Source organism: Populus nigra, chromosome 3 (assembly GCF_951802175.1).
Source record: "Populus nigra chromosome 3, ddPopNigr1.1, whole genome shotgun sequence".
Classification (NCBI taxonomy): domain Eukaryota; kingdom Viridiplantae; phylum Streptophyta; class Magnoliopsida; order Malpighiales; family Salicaceae; genus Populus; species Populus nigra.
Genome location: NC_084854.1, coordinates 4,618,329 through 4,636,015, shown reverse-complemented (window position 1 = coordinate 4,636,015; position 17,687 = coordinate 4,618,329). Strand labels below are relative to the sequence as shown.

The 17,687-nt window shown below is 29.5% G+C and overlaps 1 protein-coding gene across 2 annotated transcripts; it reads left to right on the top strand.

The window, feature by feature from the left end:
* The first annotated feature begins 7,852 nt into the window (after window positions 1-7,852).
* LOC133688195 (enhanced ethylene response protein 5) lies at window positions 7,853-13,226 on the top strand. 2 transcript variants are annotated; one of them, XM_062107599.1, is made up of 13 exons: window positions 7,853-8,139; window positions 8,223-8,365; window positions 8,438-8,531; window positions 8,621-8,710; window positions 8,829-8,894; window positions 9,039-9,128; window positions 9,252-9,308; window positions 9,560-9,621; window positions 11,837-11,924; window positions 12,224-12,300; window positions 12,390-12,464; window positions 12,575-12,680; window positions 12,802-13,226. In XM_062107599.1, exons 1-13 carry the CDS (start codon window positions 7,972-7,974, stop codon window positions 12,931-12,933), a joined length of 1,248 nt encoding a protein of 415 aa, XP_061963583.1. In that variant the 5' UTR covers window positions 7,853-7,971; the 3' UTR covers window positions 12,934-13,226. The 2 variants fall into 2 exon arrangements, with proteins under 2 accessions (XP_061963583.1, XP_061963584.1); XM_062107600.1 differs by having other exon boundaries at window positions 7,855-8,139; window positions 8,229-8,365.
* The last annotated feature ends 4,461 nt before the right edge of the window (window positions 13,227-17,687 follow it).

Below are 17,687 nucleotides of genomic sequence, written 5' to 3'. Positions count from 1 at the left end.
TCCCAAAATTCACAACATTCTAGCAATTTATCATAATAATTTGAGTTTATGAATTAATCTTTTGAGGTGTTTGGCGTGACTAGGAATTATTGGAATCATGTTGGAAGGGTTGCTGGAACAGCGACGGCACATGTACTTCGTAGCACCACGGCTGTTGGCGCGTGGAATCAGGCGTTGTCGTTGTTAGAGGAGAAGCACCTAGTGAATTTGAAATTCCTCTGTCTTCTCTTCAATTCCTTGATGACGGTGCATCAAATAGACACCTGTAGAAGGAGTTCTGCTCATTTAAAGTTTCAATTTTTTAGTGTTTTCCAATCCAAGTCTATGTTTTTTTCTTACTGCTAAGTGTTATTGCTGCTGCTTCTAGAAAAAAAAAAATTAAAACTAGGTCTAAAACTAACACAACCCCTCTTGGATTCCCCACTGATTGAGTTGTGAACAAATTTCTTTGGAGGGGGATTTGTTATGTTGAAGTTTAACGCCTGCTCTTGTTTTTCAGCTCAAATTTGTCTCTTTTCCTTGCTGCTTCATTTCAATATTCCTACAGGTGGGAGAAATTTTTACAAGGTCTTAAGCTACCGTGTCCCCTCTTGGATTCCCCACTAGTAGTTCCACAAATGTATCTTCGTAAAGGAAGATCTACTACGTTGAAGTTCGATATTTGTTCATGTTTTTTAACCTAAGTTCGTCTCCTCTTCCTTGGGCCAAGTGCACCTAGCCTTTTTCTTAGATATTTGTTTTTATTATTATTTTTTGGCAAAACAATCTTGAATTAAACTGTTAAAATATTATTTAAGCAAATGTCCAGTTATGCCATTGTTTTTAAGAAGTTTAGAGCTTTTATGATGATATTATTAATTGTTTTATAAATAATTATGTATTAGCCCAATATAAAGATTTTTAAATAAGTTTTTCAACAATATCGAATGAGAATAAGTTACACACACAATTTTTTTATATTTATTGTTCTCGTTTTTTTCATACATAAATGTAAAATGATTAATTCATGATTTATTTTTAATTTATTTAATTAAAATTTATTTCATGATCATAATAAGTTGTTATTTAAAAAAAATGCTCCTCACTTAAAAAAAAACATATTTTTCATTGGAGTAAAAAATAAATATATGAATAAGAAAATTAGGTTTTTGATTAATTTTTTTTCTTTTTAGTTCACATCATTATATTTTTTATTATGTTGTTAATAAAAAAAATTAATTTAAAATATAAAAAATTAAATACTTTTAAAACATAAAAGTAAACGAGTCATTAAACACATGTACCTTTGAATTAAGGAACGCCATGGCTGTGTCCTGTTCAACAAGACAGCAACCAACTTTCAAGCTCTTGGATTGGACCTGGTCGGGAAAGGTTGTTGAGAGCTCAGAGAAAGAGAGTAGATAGGTGTGTGTGTGTAAAATAAAAGTCAGTTGATGAAGGGGGCCTTTTATTTTTAAATTCTAAGTAAATGACAAGGGGAGATATCATATAGATCCATCACATCACATCACATCACATCACAGTCCAAAGTGGACTCTTTGTATTTATTATACCGTTGATGTCAGACCCTCTGATTGTGACACGCAGCGTCTGTCTCGGTTTTGCACCAACAAAACAGAAGAAGCACGTTGTCTCAGATCAAAACTCGAGCAAAGGAAACACCCTAACCTCGAGAGTACCGTAACAACCGGCCAATCCCACAAGATAAGATATTACGTTTTCAAACTTTATCAATTGATATATAAATATAAAAAAAATCAAGATATTACCTTTGTTTTCAGTGTCTTTGATTAGATTTATATCCATGTATCACATCATCCATATAATAATAATAACAACAAAAACTAAATATAAATATATGAGCTATATATTAATACATTTAATTTGACGAAAATGCTCTTATAATTTAACATGTTCTGGTGACTAATTTGGTTATATTTTTATATGTATGCAATAAAAAATTATCAAATTCTTTTAAAAACCGCTGATGCATTCTATTTTTTATTATCATTGTGAAAAAGATTTCGTCCAATTTTATTTTGTATTTGTAAAATATGTTCAATTCAATTTATTTGTATCAAATTGCATCCAAGTGTAAGATGGCTAGTAATTAAAAACTTTCAAAATGTGTACATTATTTATTTCTGGCTAAATAAGAATTATAACAATATGTTTAATAGAAAGATTAATATTTTAATTACCACAAAGTTTTTTTAAAAAAATATTTATTACAAAAATGTTCTTTCATTAAATCTTTTAAAAATGTTTAAGGAAATAGAAAATAACTTAAATAAAACTCAAAAAATTCGTAATTTTTTATGAAATAAAAAAATCAAAATGTTTAAATAATTTCTTTTTGAAATTCTTAATCTTTAAAATATTAAATAAAAAAAATAGAATTTGTGAGAAAATGCTCAAGAAAAAAAGTTGAAATAACTTTTAATCTAAAGCCATAAATGACAGAGCTTTGGACTGTTCATGGCAGTATTTTGTAGTTTCTTTAGAAACTTTGAAATGATTATGCAAGGGACAACTAAAATTTTAGAAACTTTTAAGAAATGAAATTTTTTTTTAAAATTAAAAATTTTTAAAAATAAAAACCCATATATTATTATTATTATTATTATTATTATTATTATTATTAACAAAATTTAAAATTTAAACAAAAGGGTATTTTCTTAAGAATTTGAAGAATATTTTATTACTTTTATTGCTTGAAGATTTTTTAAAAACTTTTATGGCTGATAATTTAAAAGAAAATAATTATTTTTTGAATTATATATTTTTAAACCTTAAAATTTTTCAAAAGCTTAAGTTGTTTTATAAAAAAAATTATTTTTTTATTTTGTAAAGATCTTTTAAAGTTTTATTGACCGATTAAGTTTTTAATTACTGAAAATTGCTGAAAATTTTATTCTTTTAAAAAATATAAAATCTTTATTCCTTCAAAATCTTCTACAGTTTTTATTTTTTTCAAAAAATATTTTATTTATTTATTATTTTTGGAAATTCTAATCGTTTTTCTTCTTACAATTTAGTGTAATTGGGTTAAATCGACTAAGTTTTGCAGACATGGATAAAATTTGTCTGCATCGTTGTCACAGACTCACAAGAGCTTATTTGCTAAATTGATATAGCCACTTGGTTTTTGTTTTTTTTTTCAACCATGGTTTTGCACATTGTTGGATTTAGCATCCATTAACGTGTATCCTAATTAAAATTTATTATTATTATTATTATTGAATAAAAAAATGATATATAAATTTATATATAGTTTTTCTTAGTGACTATTATGATATCAGTAATTCATCATTTTATTTCTTTTATAGTACATTGAAGCCTTCTTTCCTAGTTTTACAAGAAGAAACGAAGATGAAACCTCGAATTACTTCATCGTACATTACAAAATAAAATTCACTCAATTTACATAAAATGCATTTGTTTTGTGATTGCAATAAATTATCAAATTATATAAAACTAACAGAGAGTGCATAGTGAAAATCACATGCATAACCTCGCAAAAAACACTATTCATCAAGACATATTGTATTGTTCATGGTAGTATTTTGTAATTTGTCAAATTTTAATGGGAAAACTGCAACTAGGTCCTTGTACTTTTCCAAAAGTGCATTCCAGTGATTGTACTTCATTTTCATTATATTTTTGTCCCTCCTTGTAGAAAGAGGAGAAATAAGAGGTGGAAGAAAAGGAGGGGAGAGAAAAATACATCAAATCTTATTCTAACCATATTCTTCTTGACTTGAGGAGTTCATTGATAATAGTTATTGATCTTAAAACAATAGGTAAAAGAAGATCCGAGACTAAAAATATAAATGGATTTTGAATATGATTTTATTTTTTTTAGTAATTTTGGTTGATTAAAATGATTTTGAGGCACAAAATAGGTTCCTAGAAGCTTCTGGAATGTTCTGAGGTGTTTGATATGAAAAATGGAGAAAGAATCGGGCTTTAGGGACCAGATTTGGTGGTCTTCGATATTCCAGCAACCAAAGAGTCGACAGAGTAATTACAAGGGGCGATGATGCTTCTCTGTCAGAGAATGGGTGTCCGTTTTCTTTTTTAATTTTCTGAGCACCTGGGTCAGGCTTCTCTATCCCGGGCGCGCACTAACGGGCCACATTGGTTGAGCCCAACCTTTCCACCGCCTGAACCCAATCGTCCCATCGCACGACCCAGCCCTGTCATGACCTTTTTTTTTCTTTTAGTATTTTTAATATATTTATACTTTTTTATTTTTTTGATAAAAAATAATTAATATTTATACTCACTATTAACTATCAAATGATTTAATTTTAAATTCAATAAGATAATAAGTGGGTCATGTGGCTTCAAAATGATCTTTTAAATTAGATTTAATAATAATAGAAAAACTTTTCTGCAACTTGAATATTTTTTGTTATATTAAAAAAAATTGATCCAACTATTAACATAGGCAGTATTGTAAACTAGTCTTCACTAAATAAATTTGGGTGTAATATGAAACCAATGTATGATTCTTATATGTGTGCGCGTGTAATTACAAGTTTCAATTGATTGTAAAGGTTATTCCGGTGATTTGTTTTAATATTCGATCATTATAAAATGATTTTTATCTCACATGGATTTTTTTATTCTTTTCAATAAATTTAATAATAAAAAATATAGGTTTTTTTAGAAATTTTAGTTAATTCTTAATAATAAGAGCCTTCTGGCCGAAACTATTTTATGTGAAATAAATTACCATTTATAAATATGTATTTATTAGTTTATTGTACATGTTATCATTATGAACGAGATGACATGCCCGCGCGCTGCTGCGGGCTTATAAAATAAATGCACTTAATAGCGTTATAATTATGAATCAGCGCTAGATAAGTAATAGAAATTAAAGGTATGATGGAGCAAATATTTCACGACGAAAAAAAAAAAGTTGTGTTGGTGATCAAAAATTTAGAGACTGAACAAAATGATTTGTAGCAATTTACTGTGTTTTGTGAGAAAAAATACAATGCTTTCACCACATGATTTAACTTTTCAGTTAATAGAAAGAAAAAAAAAATTACAAAGCTAAATTCTCTACCAACTTAATATGAAAAAAAAAATTACAAAGCTAAATTCTCTACCAAACAAAGATAATTTTGGAAGGAAAAAAACCCATAAGAAAAAATGTTGTACCAATTGACAATGTTTTGTGAGGAAAAATATAGCGCTTTTCCCAATAAAATAAAATAAAAAACTATTTAGAAAAATATTGTAAAAATCCACGGTGTTTTGTGAGAAAAACTACAACGCTTTCCTCATATGATTTAGTTTTACTGTAATTATAATTCTTAACCAACTCAATATTCAAAAAAAAATCAACAAAGATAATTTTGGAAAAAATCATAAAAAAATCACATGGGAAAACACTGCAACAATTCACAATGTTTTAAAGAAAAAAATTACAAAGCTAAATTCTTAATCAGCTCAATATTAAAAAAAAATCGGCAGAGATAATTTTAGAAAAAAAATAACAAAACAAACACAAAAAAAATAATCATGTTGGAAACACTGTAGCAATTCACAGTGTTTTATGATGAAAGCTACAGTGCTTCCCTATATGATTTAGCCTTATTTATAATGACTTGTAATTATAATTTACAAACAACTCAATATTAAAAAAATAAAATTAAAAAAGATAATTTGAAAAAAGTTATAACAAAAAACCATACGGAGAGACACTGTAGCAATCCACAATGTTTTATGAGCAAAACTACAATGTTTCCCCCACATAATTAGCCTTTATTACAAAATTAAATTCTAACTAACTCAATATTAAAAAAAATAAAATCGACGAAGATAATTTTGAAAAAAAATATCACAAAAAAAGAAAATATAAAAGAAACTGGAAGAAAACCATGTGAGGAAAAACTGTATCAATCTATAGTGTTTTGTGAGGAAAAACTTGTATTTACTTGTAATTGCAATTCTTAACCAGCTTAGCATTTAAAAAATAAAATTGACAAAGATAATTTTAGGAAAAAACATTATAAAAACAGAAAAAAATCATATGGAAAAAAATACTGTAGTAATCAACAATAATTTTCAAAAAAAACTACAGTGCTTTCTTAACATATTGTAACTGTAATTTTTAACCAGCTCAATATTAAAAAATAAAATAAAAAAAGATAATTTTGGAGAAAAAAAACCATGCGGAGAAACACTGTAGCAATCAACAATGTTTTAAATAAAAAAATTACAAAACCAAATTCTCATTCAGCTCAATATTAAAAAAAAATCGACAAATATAATTTTGAAAAATAAAGAAATAAAATAGAAAAACTATGTGGAAAAACATCGCAGCAATTCACAGTATTTTAAAGAAAAAAAATTACAAAGCAAAAATTTTAACCAGGTCAATATTTAAAAGGTAAAATAAAAAAAATAATTTTTTTAAAAAAATAAACAAAAAAAAAGAAAAAAATGAAAAGTTAGAGAAAAAAACAGGGAGAAGAATCACTGTGGATTACTGTTGTAATCCACGGTGAAATGTGTGTCGGGGGAACAGTGATTCCCCCACACCATTTAGAGTATGTTTTAATTGGACCAAAAAAATCTGAAACATGAAAAATAATAATATCTAGATTGTAGAATTTTTGTTGACATTATCATTAAACTTGGTACAACAATTCAAGCTTAAAAACTTTTAATCCGACTCTTTTTTTAGCTTAGTATGCAGAAGTTACTCTAACATGATTTTATTGACTGAGTAAGTTCAAAGAAAAAATATCAAATAAAAAACAAATAGTTCAAGTTAATCCTAATTAACCCGACAAATTTATGATTGGTTATGGTTTTCACTAGGTCAAATTATTGTTTTTATTATATGATAAAAAATATAAAAACTAATTTACTATAAATCCAACACTGAAAAATAAAATAAAATAAAAATCTTATATTAAGTGATGAAAAAAAAAGGGTCAAGTATCTTTTATCATGATAAAAAATATAAAAATCAATTTACCATCAACTCAAGGATAAACTTAAATAAAAATTAAATATTAAAGAGTAAAATAAAATAATAATAAAAAAAGAAAATCCAAAGAAAACAACAACCCAAATTAAAAAAAAAGTTAAAAAAGGAGGTGGGGGCAAAAAAAAAAAAACAATGACAAAAAAAAAATCCAAAGGTTGTCCATCTCCTAAAAGCAAAATCGTTGCGGGTAGAAATCAAACCCGCTCCCTCGTCTTCAATCAGCGCACATCAACCAATTTAGCTATTGCATGAAGTTATTAGCTAGACGATTAAAACTTTATATTAATTCAGTTTAATACTTTGTTCATAGGCTAGAATTAGGAAGGGTAAAGCGACCGAGCCCTCATAATTAGAAAAACCACTTATCAAGTATCCTTTAGAGAGGCCCAAATATAAGAGGTAGACCTAAAAAAATCATCAAACTAGTTCAAGTCTTGTTTGATATCTTTTTGATCGTATTAGAAATTAATTTGAAATTCTACTGCAACATATGTTTATATATTTTAATTTAAAAAATTATAATATTATAAAATACTTCAACGATATTAATATATTATTTTATTATGTTTAAAATTAACTTTAAATTGTTATAAAACATCTATTATTTACAAAATTATTGAAAAGAAAGATACTATTATTATTTAGATAGAATTTGATATTGTGATAATTATTATTTTTAATTTTTTTTTACTTGAAAATATATTAAAATTTATTTTTATTTTAAAAAATTTATTTTTAATATAAATCATCAAAACTAATTGAGAAGACTAAAAAGATTAATTAAAAAAATTATTTGTTTGTTTTAAAAAAAAACAAACAATCCAGAAAAAATTACACTCGAGTAGTCTGCGCTGGCGATGTGTCCGTGCGTACTAATGCTCCGTTTGCTTGCTGAACTTGGATTCGATTTGTTCACCATATAAGAAAAAAGGGCAAGCGAAGCAGCAGCTTTAATAATGGCGTACTTGAGCATGGGAGAAGCTCACAGAAGAATAACGGAATACCTAAATCGCTTCTCCGACGCCGTTTCCTTCCAAGACGGTGCTTCTCTGAAACAACTCCTCTCCGTCTCCTCCAACTCCCCTTCTCTCCTCTCCCTCGCCGATTCTCTCAATGTTTTCCAGGTCTGTCCAATTTTTTTTCTGTTATTCCTTATATTTATATATAATTGAGCTGTTTTGTTTTAATTAGTTTTATTGTGAATAAGAAACAGGAGGCAAATAGATTAATTAAGCAATCAGACAAGTACTCGCAGTTTGGGGAAATAATAGCACCTTTTTTCCGTTGTCTGCAAAGTTATAGAATTGGCAACCTGCTCGATGCTTACCACGCCTTCGAAAAAGCAGCCAAGTAATTATCTATTTATTTTAATTATTAAATGTTAATGATCCCGTTTTAACCTGAATTGGCATGGAAATGCAGTGCTTTTCTTCCCGAGTTTCGGAATTGGGAATCAGCGTGGGCTTTGGAGGCATTGTATGTTATTGCCTATGAAATTAGGATTCTTGCAGAGAGGGTATATTTGTTTATATCATTTAGATCTAAATGTTGCAGTTAGTGTTATTGTTCTTGTTATAAGTGTATTTTGGGTATTAATAAATGTAGGCGGATAGAGAGTTAGCTTCCAATGGGAAATCACCAGAAAAATTGAAGGGAGCTGGTTCTTTCCTCATGAAAGTGTTTGGTGTTCTTGCTGTATGTTTTACCTTTATCATTTCTATTTTCGTCCCATGTTTATGCCTTTTCATATCAAATTTTTCGTTTGTATTTCTGTTGCTAGCTGTTTAATAATAGGGTATGTCAAAATTTGTAGGGAAAAGGACCAAAACGTGTGGGAGCATTATACGTGACTTGCCAGCTGTTCAAAATTTACTTCAAAGTAATGCTAGCTTATTCTTCTCTTTTCTAGCTATGTAGTAGAGTGATTTTCTTTGTATTCCAAAAAACAGAGGGGGGCAAGGGATGCAATAGAGTTTGTTACCTGTTTTAGCAATAAAATGTCTTAACTTTTAGTGCTTCGCAGCTTGGTACAGTTCACCTTTGCAGAAGTGTGATACGCAGCATTGAAACTGCTCGAATTTTTGATTTTGAGGAATTTCCTAAAAGGGATAAGGTGAGTGGAGCTTAATAATGGCCAATGTTTCCTTTGTCTTTAATTGGAAGCTATTTCTTAGAATGTCATTATCTCATGAGAAATCCCTTGTATAGGATCTGATGGTCCCTCTTGCTATTGCAGGTCACCTACATGTATTACACTGGTCGTTTAGAAGTTTTTAATGAAAATTTTCCTGCTGTAAGCACTTTAATTCCTTTTAAACCATGTCATGCAATTTGTCTTTCCTTTTTCTTCTGTTTTTTTCCCCTTCTTGAGACATGAGTTGTATTTGATGCCCCGGAGTCCTTAAATCTAGATTTAGTCCTGTTCATGCTCATTATTGAAGTTTATCCATAATGTTCATTTGAAATTTACTGTAATTCAGTGATTTTCTATGCATGTAAAAGCTCAAGAATTTGTTTTGACTCGTTCACTTTTTAACATGGCAGGCTGATCATAAATTATCGTATGCCTTAATGCACTGCAACCCCCATCATGAAGCAAATATCAGGTTTGATTCAGGTGTGCTTGCTGCATGTGTTTTACATGTGCATAATAGCAAGTCTGTTCTCTGTAGATGGCCTCTTTGCAACACATTTGTATGATTTGTCAAACTGCAGTCTGTGGTAATTGTTCACATTTTGAAGTTACCATGGGATAAACTTTACTTGCATGGTGATTGTTTCTCTAGTCTATGCCTTTGTTAACTTTAAATCTGATAAAGGTAATCGTTGTGGTTTGCATCTACTGAAGCTCTTTCATAGTGGTTTCAGATTTCCTTTAGCATTTTGGTTTGGAATGACTTAACAAGAATGCATTGTGTCCTTATGATTGCAAACTTCCATGAAGCCAGAAACTTCTTTCTGGAGGTATTATTGGTCTTGCAATAGTGTGCAAATTGCAACTGCTTCAAGTTGTTCCTTATGAAGCATTGGATTCTTCCGCATGCTCAATGTATTAGTATTAAACTTCTATCCATGATGAATTCATCACTGACATGTATGAAGCATTGGATTCTTCCGCATGCTCAATGTATTAGAATTAAACTTCTATCCATGATGAATTCATAACTGACATGACCCTACATGTTAGATATGTTTTGACATGAAATAATGTCAAAAGGTGAAATTGGATTCATTTATTTTTTATTTCTTATTTTGCACTTGTGCAATTCATGTTAATGGATATGTATTAGACGAATTATAAGCTAGCATCGATTTGTTTTTAGTTTGTTAGTTATAGCAACTGCCTTGACATCATAATTTCTTTTAGAAACTCAAATTGTTTCCTGGATTTTAAAATTGCAAAATTAATGTAGAGATCAGTAACCATAGTCTAGTTTATATGTCCTTTACAAATATATATATATATTACCTTTGACCATTTTGTAATGGCAAAACCCACCAATTGCACCCTGTGTTTTCATAAAATCTGTCAAATAAGCTCCAGTATTTTCAATTAGCTAAATTCAACTCGTGTGTTTCCAAGTTCGGTCAATTGATTACAATTTCTCAAAATCAATGATTTTTAAATGCAGATCATATTTAAAAAATATTTTCCTATATTGTGGGCCCTGCATACATTATTAATATTAGAAAAAAGATTCAAAAGCAAAAGAGAAAAATAAAAATCAACAGTAGCCAATGAGTGGCCACGTCAGCAATCACCAGCCAACCAGGTCACGTCATTGCCATCTTCCTCTCCAGCTCTGTTAGCAAACCTAGTTTCCGGTGAAAAATTGGTTTTTCCGGCAAGCTGTTTTTTTAGTCGACACCGGTGGTTTAAATTTTTCAGCAAAGCCACAGCTCCTGTGATCCTCTAACAGCACCCCCAATGGTTCTAGACAGCTCCAAACAGCACCCCAGCAGTGTCCAGTCCAATTCTTCCTTGTTGATGCATTTTCTCTCTCCCACTGATTCATCTTTCCTGACCATGGCAACTTGTCACCAACCTACCATGATGATCTCTAGCAACTTATAGCTTTGACCCGCCCATTTCAGACCTTCATTTCCATCTCTCATTGTTTTGTTTCTTGTTGGAAACTGCATTTGCTGTCGAAGCTAGAGAGGAAGGTGTCTTGGTTGGTAGGTGATGGCTAGCATAGTTACATCTGATTGGCTACTGTTGATTTTTGTTCTTTTTTTTTTTGAAAATTGTTCTGATATTAGTGCTGTATGTAGCACCCTTATGAAAATATTATTTTTTTATTTGGGTTGCATATAAAAATCATTGATTTTGAGAAATAGTACTCAATTGACCAAAATTAGAAACATACTGTTGAATTGATCTAATTGAAAACATGGACTTATTTGAAAAATTTTAAAAACACAGGTTGCAATTAGTAGGTTTTGCCATTTTGTAAATGACACGTAGTATATATAACTTGATTTCATAATCTGTAGATAGGATGAATATCGTTTCTTGATTTGGAGGACAAATGGTATTTTGGGTTACATAAAATTACAAATAGATGATGTCATGTTCATTTTCTTGTTGTATATCATGACAGATACATTTCATTGACAATACGATATTATTACTTAGGATGTCCTATTTATTTGTTATTTACACACATTTATATGAAGTTTTGCTTCATAGGTGTTTTCACAATCTCTGATTTAAGTTGATATGCTCTCATTTTGCACTTTCTTCCTTTTCATTAATGGTCCTTTCTTGGATAATGTACACATGTTTCAGCTCATGTTTTCTCATCTTTGTTGGATCAGGATGATTTTAAAATATTTGATACCTGTGAAGCTTTCAATAGGTATTCTACCCAAAGATCAGCTTTTAGAGAAGTATGGCCTAGTTGAGGTATGCTTGCCACTTCAATTTTTTCTCTTGTCACTGCTTCTAATGACAGGTTAGATGTTTCTAATGTGCACGCAGATGACAAGTTCTATGTTCCTAATGTGCATGTGAAATTTGTTCAAGCTGGGCGTGTTGTTCATGTTGTATTGATAAAAAGGACCAAATAACCTACATGCATGTTATTTCCTTGCTTGTAAGACTATTATGACCAAGAACCCATGAGTGTGTTATCAGTGTCTATAGCCTAAGTATTAGTTGCATTAAGCACGTATCTAATAATCAATGGAATTTTCATTTGACAGTACAGTAATGTCGTCCAAGCTCTGAAAAGGGGTGATCTCCGGCTGCTTCGACAAGCTCTCCAGGAGCATGAAGACCGGTATTTCTGCTTTTTGCATGGATGAGATCTAATGGTAATAAGAATATCTGAAGATAAATTTAACTTTTGAGCCATTTTATTCCTTCTAGGTTTCTAAGGTCAGGTGTATTTCTTGTCCTGGAGAAGCTAGAACTTCAAGTTTACCAAAGATTGCTAAAGAAAATGTAAGGTCCTTGCCATGTGGTATATATATATGTGTGTATGTGTAAGTATTTTGGTGCGTGTAAGCTTTGATTGGTACCTGGAATGTTTTTCATGGTTATCGTATGTGTAGTTACATCATCCAAAAGCAGAGGGACCCAAGCAAAGCTCACCAGATGAAATTGGAAGTAATTGTTAAAGCATTAAAGTGGCTTGAGATAGACATGGATTTGGACGAGGTACCTTTTGATGCTCTTATCTGTCATTATTACATAACATGGAATTTTATTGGATTCTCTGTCCAGCATTTTTACCTGTCGGATGAGTGTCACTAATTGAAAGCTCTGTTCCAATTGTTAGGTGGAATGTATAGTGGCCATATTAATATACAAGAATCTTGTGAAAGGGTACTTTGCTCACAAGAGCAAAGTTGTAGTATTGAGCAAGCAGGATCCTTTCCCCAAGCTGAATGCAAAGCCTGTTAATTCATAGGATGGCGGAGATTATTCATAAACGAGTTAAATTTGTCCAGCTCACATGGCTTTTGTTCATATATATATATATATATATATATGATCAGCTATGATTGTGCTGTGTAGGTTGTGTTGAAGTTAAAAAAAAAATTGAAGTTTCTTGTAATTGTGCACTTATTGTGGATGTCTAGTCTCATTGCATTTTACTTGCCCCTACTACAAAACAGAATCTGCTGTATCGAGCCTGTTGGTTTCCCTCTTTCGAGTGAAGCCTTGAACCGTTAAAAATAGGTGTTACCCAGGATTTTGTCACTCTTTTTTTTTATTTTTTTATTAAAGCCTCCTACTCTCTTTTTTTATGGTTGAGATTGAAGCGGTGGATAATATTTTTACATTAGTTTTTTGTTTAAAAATATATTAAAATAATTTTTTTAATATTTTTTTTACATCAACATATTAAAATTATATAAAAAACACTAATTTAATGTTATTTCACATTTTTAAAAAGAATTCAAAAGCGGTTAGACACTCAATCTCAAATTCTTCTACCTTTTTGATTTCATCATGTAAAGCTATTGTCATCGTAACATCTAGTTATTTGACTTATGTTTCATTACAAAGTTGAATATTTTTTCTCAAATAAAAAGAACATGTAGGCTTTTCTAATACTTTCTTTTTTAAAATAAAAAATGAAAAATCTAATATAAATTGATAATCTTTTGTGTAAATAAATGAGAAAAAAATCATTAATAATAACTAAAAATAAGATTAGAAAATTGAGAGATGGGTAGATTAAGATATTTGATCTCGCAATGTAGAATATTTACTAGGTTATATTTAATAAGTTTGTTTATTAATCAATCAAATGATAATAAAAACATTCTCATACATGAAATTGATTGAATAAAAAAATAGAAAAAGAAATATATTATGCAAGGTTAGATGTATTAAAAATAATATCCACAATTAAATATTTTTTATTTTTAGAAACAAAGTTTATCTATATAAAACATTCAAAACCATTATAGATAAGTCAGAATAATCTGTTTAAAAATTAAATACATGTAAAAAGAATAAAAAAACAATTGCTATTTAAAAAAAAAGTTAAATAAGCAAAGTAAAAAAAAAACAGATAGAAAGGATATTAATTGAAATAAAAATTAAAAAATTACTTAAAAAATATATTTTTTATCAATAAAAAAAATACAAAATCAAAAGGAAAAAAAAGAAGAAACCAGACTCCGTATAGCTTGGCTTATTCCCTTATTTTTTAAGAAAAGCTAATGGGATGAACAACATGTCATCCGCAAACCCTTATTTTTTATATATAAAAAACTAAAGATGTGAATGACATGTTGTCGATCCTAATCTCTTTTCTTTTTAATAATTCACACAACACGTCATCTATATTTGCCAAAATTCTAGCCATTATGATACTCTAAAAATCAGGTTTTATGGTTTTTTGACTTAGAAACCCCATTCTCAACCCATTGTTTTAGTCTATTACATCTAGAAAACACCATAGATATGCAACTTGATAAACTTATTAATGGCTTTAAAAATAAAAAAATTAAAAAACATCACAAAAACCCGAAATTAATCTGAAATTAAAAATCTTTTCAAATTCAAACTTGTTTTTTAGGTAAATTTAAGATGAAAAAACACCTAAATGAAATTTCATTCACTAAACGGAACCTGTTAACACCAAAATTGATTATTTTGGTGACCAGAATCGACATCAATAATTATTTTTTTTTAATGATGGAATTCAGCGACTCTCTCACATCTCTCATACTAGAGATTTAAAATTAATGAAAATAAATTTTTAAACTAAAATTAATTTTGTCTAAAACTTCAAAAATTAAAGATTCTCAATATTTATAATATGAAAAGTCTAGAGTCGATAACAAATATTTTACCTAAACCTCGAAAAAGCCACCCATTTCTTCTATATCTTTTTACCTTTTACTTTGATTTTTATTTTTTAATCTCATCGTATTCTAACAAATTAACCTCAACTAGTCTTCAATTTGACTCATAAAAAAAAGTAAATTTCGGGATGAAAAAAATTAATTGTAAAAGTCTACAGTGAGTTGTGAAATAGCACATGGAACAATAATTGCCCCTTGTCTTTTAGTATTTTGAATAAATTTAGGTGAAACTTTGTAGAAGTCACGCATTTGTCGGGACTCCATGTTTCTTTGAAGTTTTGGTTTCCCTGAAATGGAGAGCACCGACAAGAATCGTGTTTTCTCATGGATGATTATAGCACGTGGCTAGTGCTAATTTGGCAAATAGGTTTAGGTGCGTCTCGATTGGCTCTTATTATGGGGATCAACCACTCAATCCTCTCGAGGACAAAGTCATATTTATTAAACTTGGCTTGGTCAGCAGGTGGATTCAGTGATTTGACGACTCAAAAGTCTAACTCAGATCAAGTTTTTCTGTAATCTATTTTGGACAATGACCTAGCCAGCCAGATCAGGGTAACTAAAAGGCTTGATATGTAACTTGATTGGCTCAGTAAATTGAATCTAGGTGAGGCTACGTGGTCAGATCAACTCTGCACTCATCGGCATTGTTTTGTACAAAACAATTAATTCAAATTGACCCCATAACTAACGATAATTAGCTAGTAATTAATTTGGTAACTTGGCAATCTGATCTTTAAATTAGATCAGACAACTATGATCAAAGTACAAACAAGCAGCTTGTAATCGTTTTTGTTTACAGTTATAGTTGTAAAAATTACCGGTGTAGTTACGAGGGTTTGTTTACCTACAAGGCTTAAGTTTCTAGCTTTTCAACATATTACCGAGACATCTTCAAGGCACAAGCATCCTCTTTACCCCTCACAATAGAGAATAGATCTGAGAGAATAATATAGATTCATTTCCTGATTAATTTAAGTTTTTGAATTGAAATAATAATTTCATAAGATATCCAATCTTTGCTGATAAAATGATCAAGATTCTAAGACTCTTATTTTATATATCTTGTAATTAAAACTAATTAAATAATTTATCACAAAGTAGTTGGGAGTTTATGCAATTTTTAATTTCAAAAAAAAAAATTAATTAAGAATGTGTCTCAGCAAGATACAAAATTATTTAAAACCCCAGTCAACATTTTAAATTTTCAAATCAAGATAATTCTTTAATAATAAAAAATTTCCGCATTAATTCCATGTCGAGATGTTTGTTTGAAATCGCGATAATTTTATAAAAATAAAATAAATAAATTATAAAGTCCAATTCTTAATATATTTTTTTTAATTAAGAAATGAAAAGATATCATTTATGCATGCTTTATAAAATAAAATAAGAGATATATGAATTGGTAAATCAAAAGGAGTTGTTAATGCTAATTAAATATTAAAGTAGACAACTAATCTAACATTAAAAATAAAATATAGATGCACATGCAAATATTTTAAATTAGCTGTCAGTTTTATATAAAATATTTTCATTTATATATTTTATCTTAGTGACTACTTGTTGTTGCTAATAAGTAAAAATAATTTTTATTTTATTAAAATTTTATACAAATATAGGTAATTCATATAAAATATAAATGGACAAAAATTCAAGACAAATCAAACTATTTTTTTAAAATATCATGCAATTAAAAAAAATATAAAATCAATCATTATAATAAAAACAAAGCAAGTTCAATAGAAACAATTAAATTAATGAAAAGGGATAAAAAAAAAACAAGATAAAAACTCTTTCGTGGATTCCTCGCTACATTTTCATAGGAGCATTTTTCCTCGCATTGTCCGGATGACTCATTTAGACCTTGTTGACCTGTAACAAAGAAAGAGTTTCGCTTCAACGGTGATCAGCGTATCCATTCGCCATACTTGCAATCGCGGTATGGTTCATCTTCATAATCACTCACAAGATCACAGTCCTTCAAATTAGGCCAAACTTTCCCACAAGTATAGTAGAAGGTACTAGGCAAGTGTTCATCCTTAAAAACCACATAACACGATTGATTCTATGGAAACCTTAACTTGATGCCTCTTCACGGTGGTTTTTGTTTATCTATTCAGATTCCAACCCTAAAAAATGGAGCCCCAAAATGCTCTGTTGCACAATAAAACTCCATAAAGGTTCTTAACTTGTTATACACTTGCACCACTTGCTGTCTAGTTTGACCGTTAAAAGGGAGGCCATATGTATATATATGAATCCAGAAAGGGACGCATGATAATTGAGCCGCCGAGAGCTTCTCATCTCCAATTTACATGTTTCATGACAATAATGCTCTTATGCAAGATGCCATGGCTCGCCATTTAAAACCCACCTCGTATCTTTCTCGTACGAAAAATCAGAAATTATCTCCAACCTCTGTGATCTCCTTGACTTCTCTTTTAGGGCTCCAAATAATAAGATTTTCCAGTCCACAACTTCTCAAATAGACAAAAAGGAAGACTTTCGGCATGTCGGTTATCATATATATCCGATATTAACATTTTATCTTCATCTTCATTCCCTACCCGTGTTCCTTATTTCGATTCATGATCCGTTCGCTAACGATGAAGCCATCCAATATATATATATGAACGTACGATTTATTTTTTCTGCAACTGGCAGGACTGTTTATTTCATCGTATAAATATATTGATCATGTGCATGACCACAAAAGATAAGAGCCATCTTATGAAAGAGTTTTATATATAGCCATTTCCATATTCTCATCTGCTTAAAAATATCATTCTGCAGACTGAGATAAATAAAAAAAAAAAAAAAATCACTGTGCAGACTGATT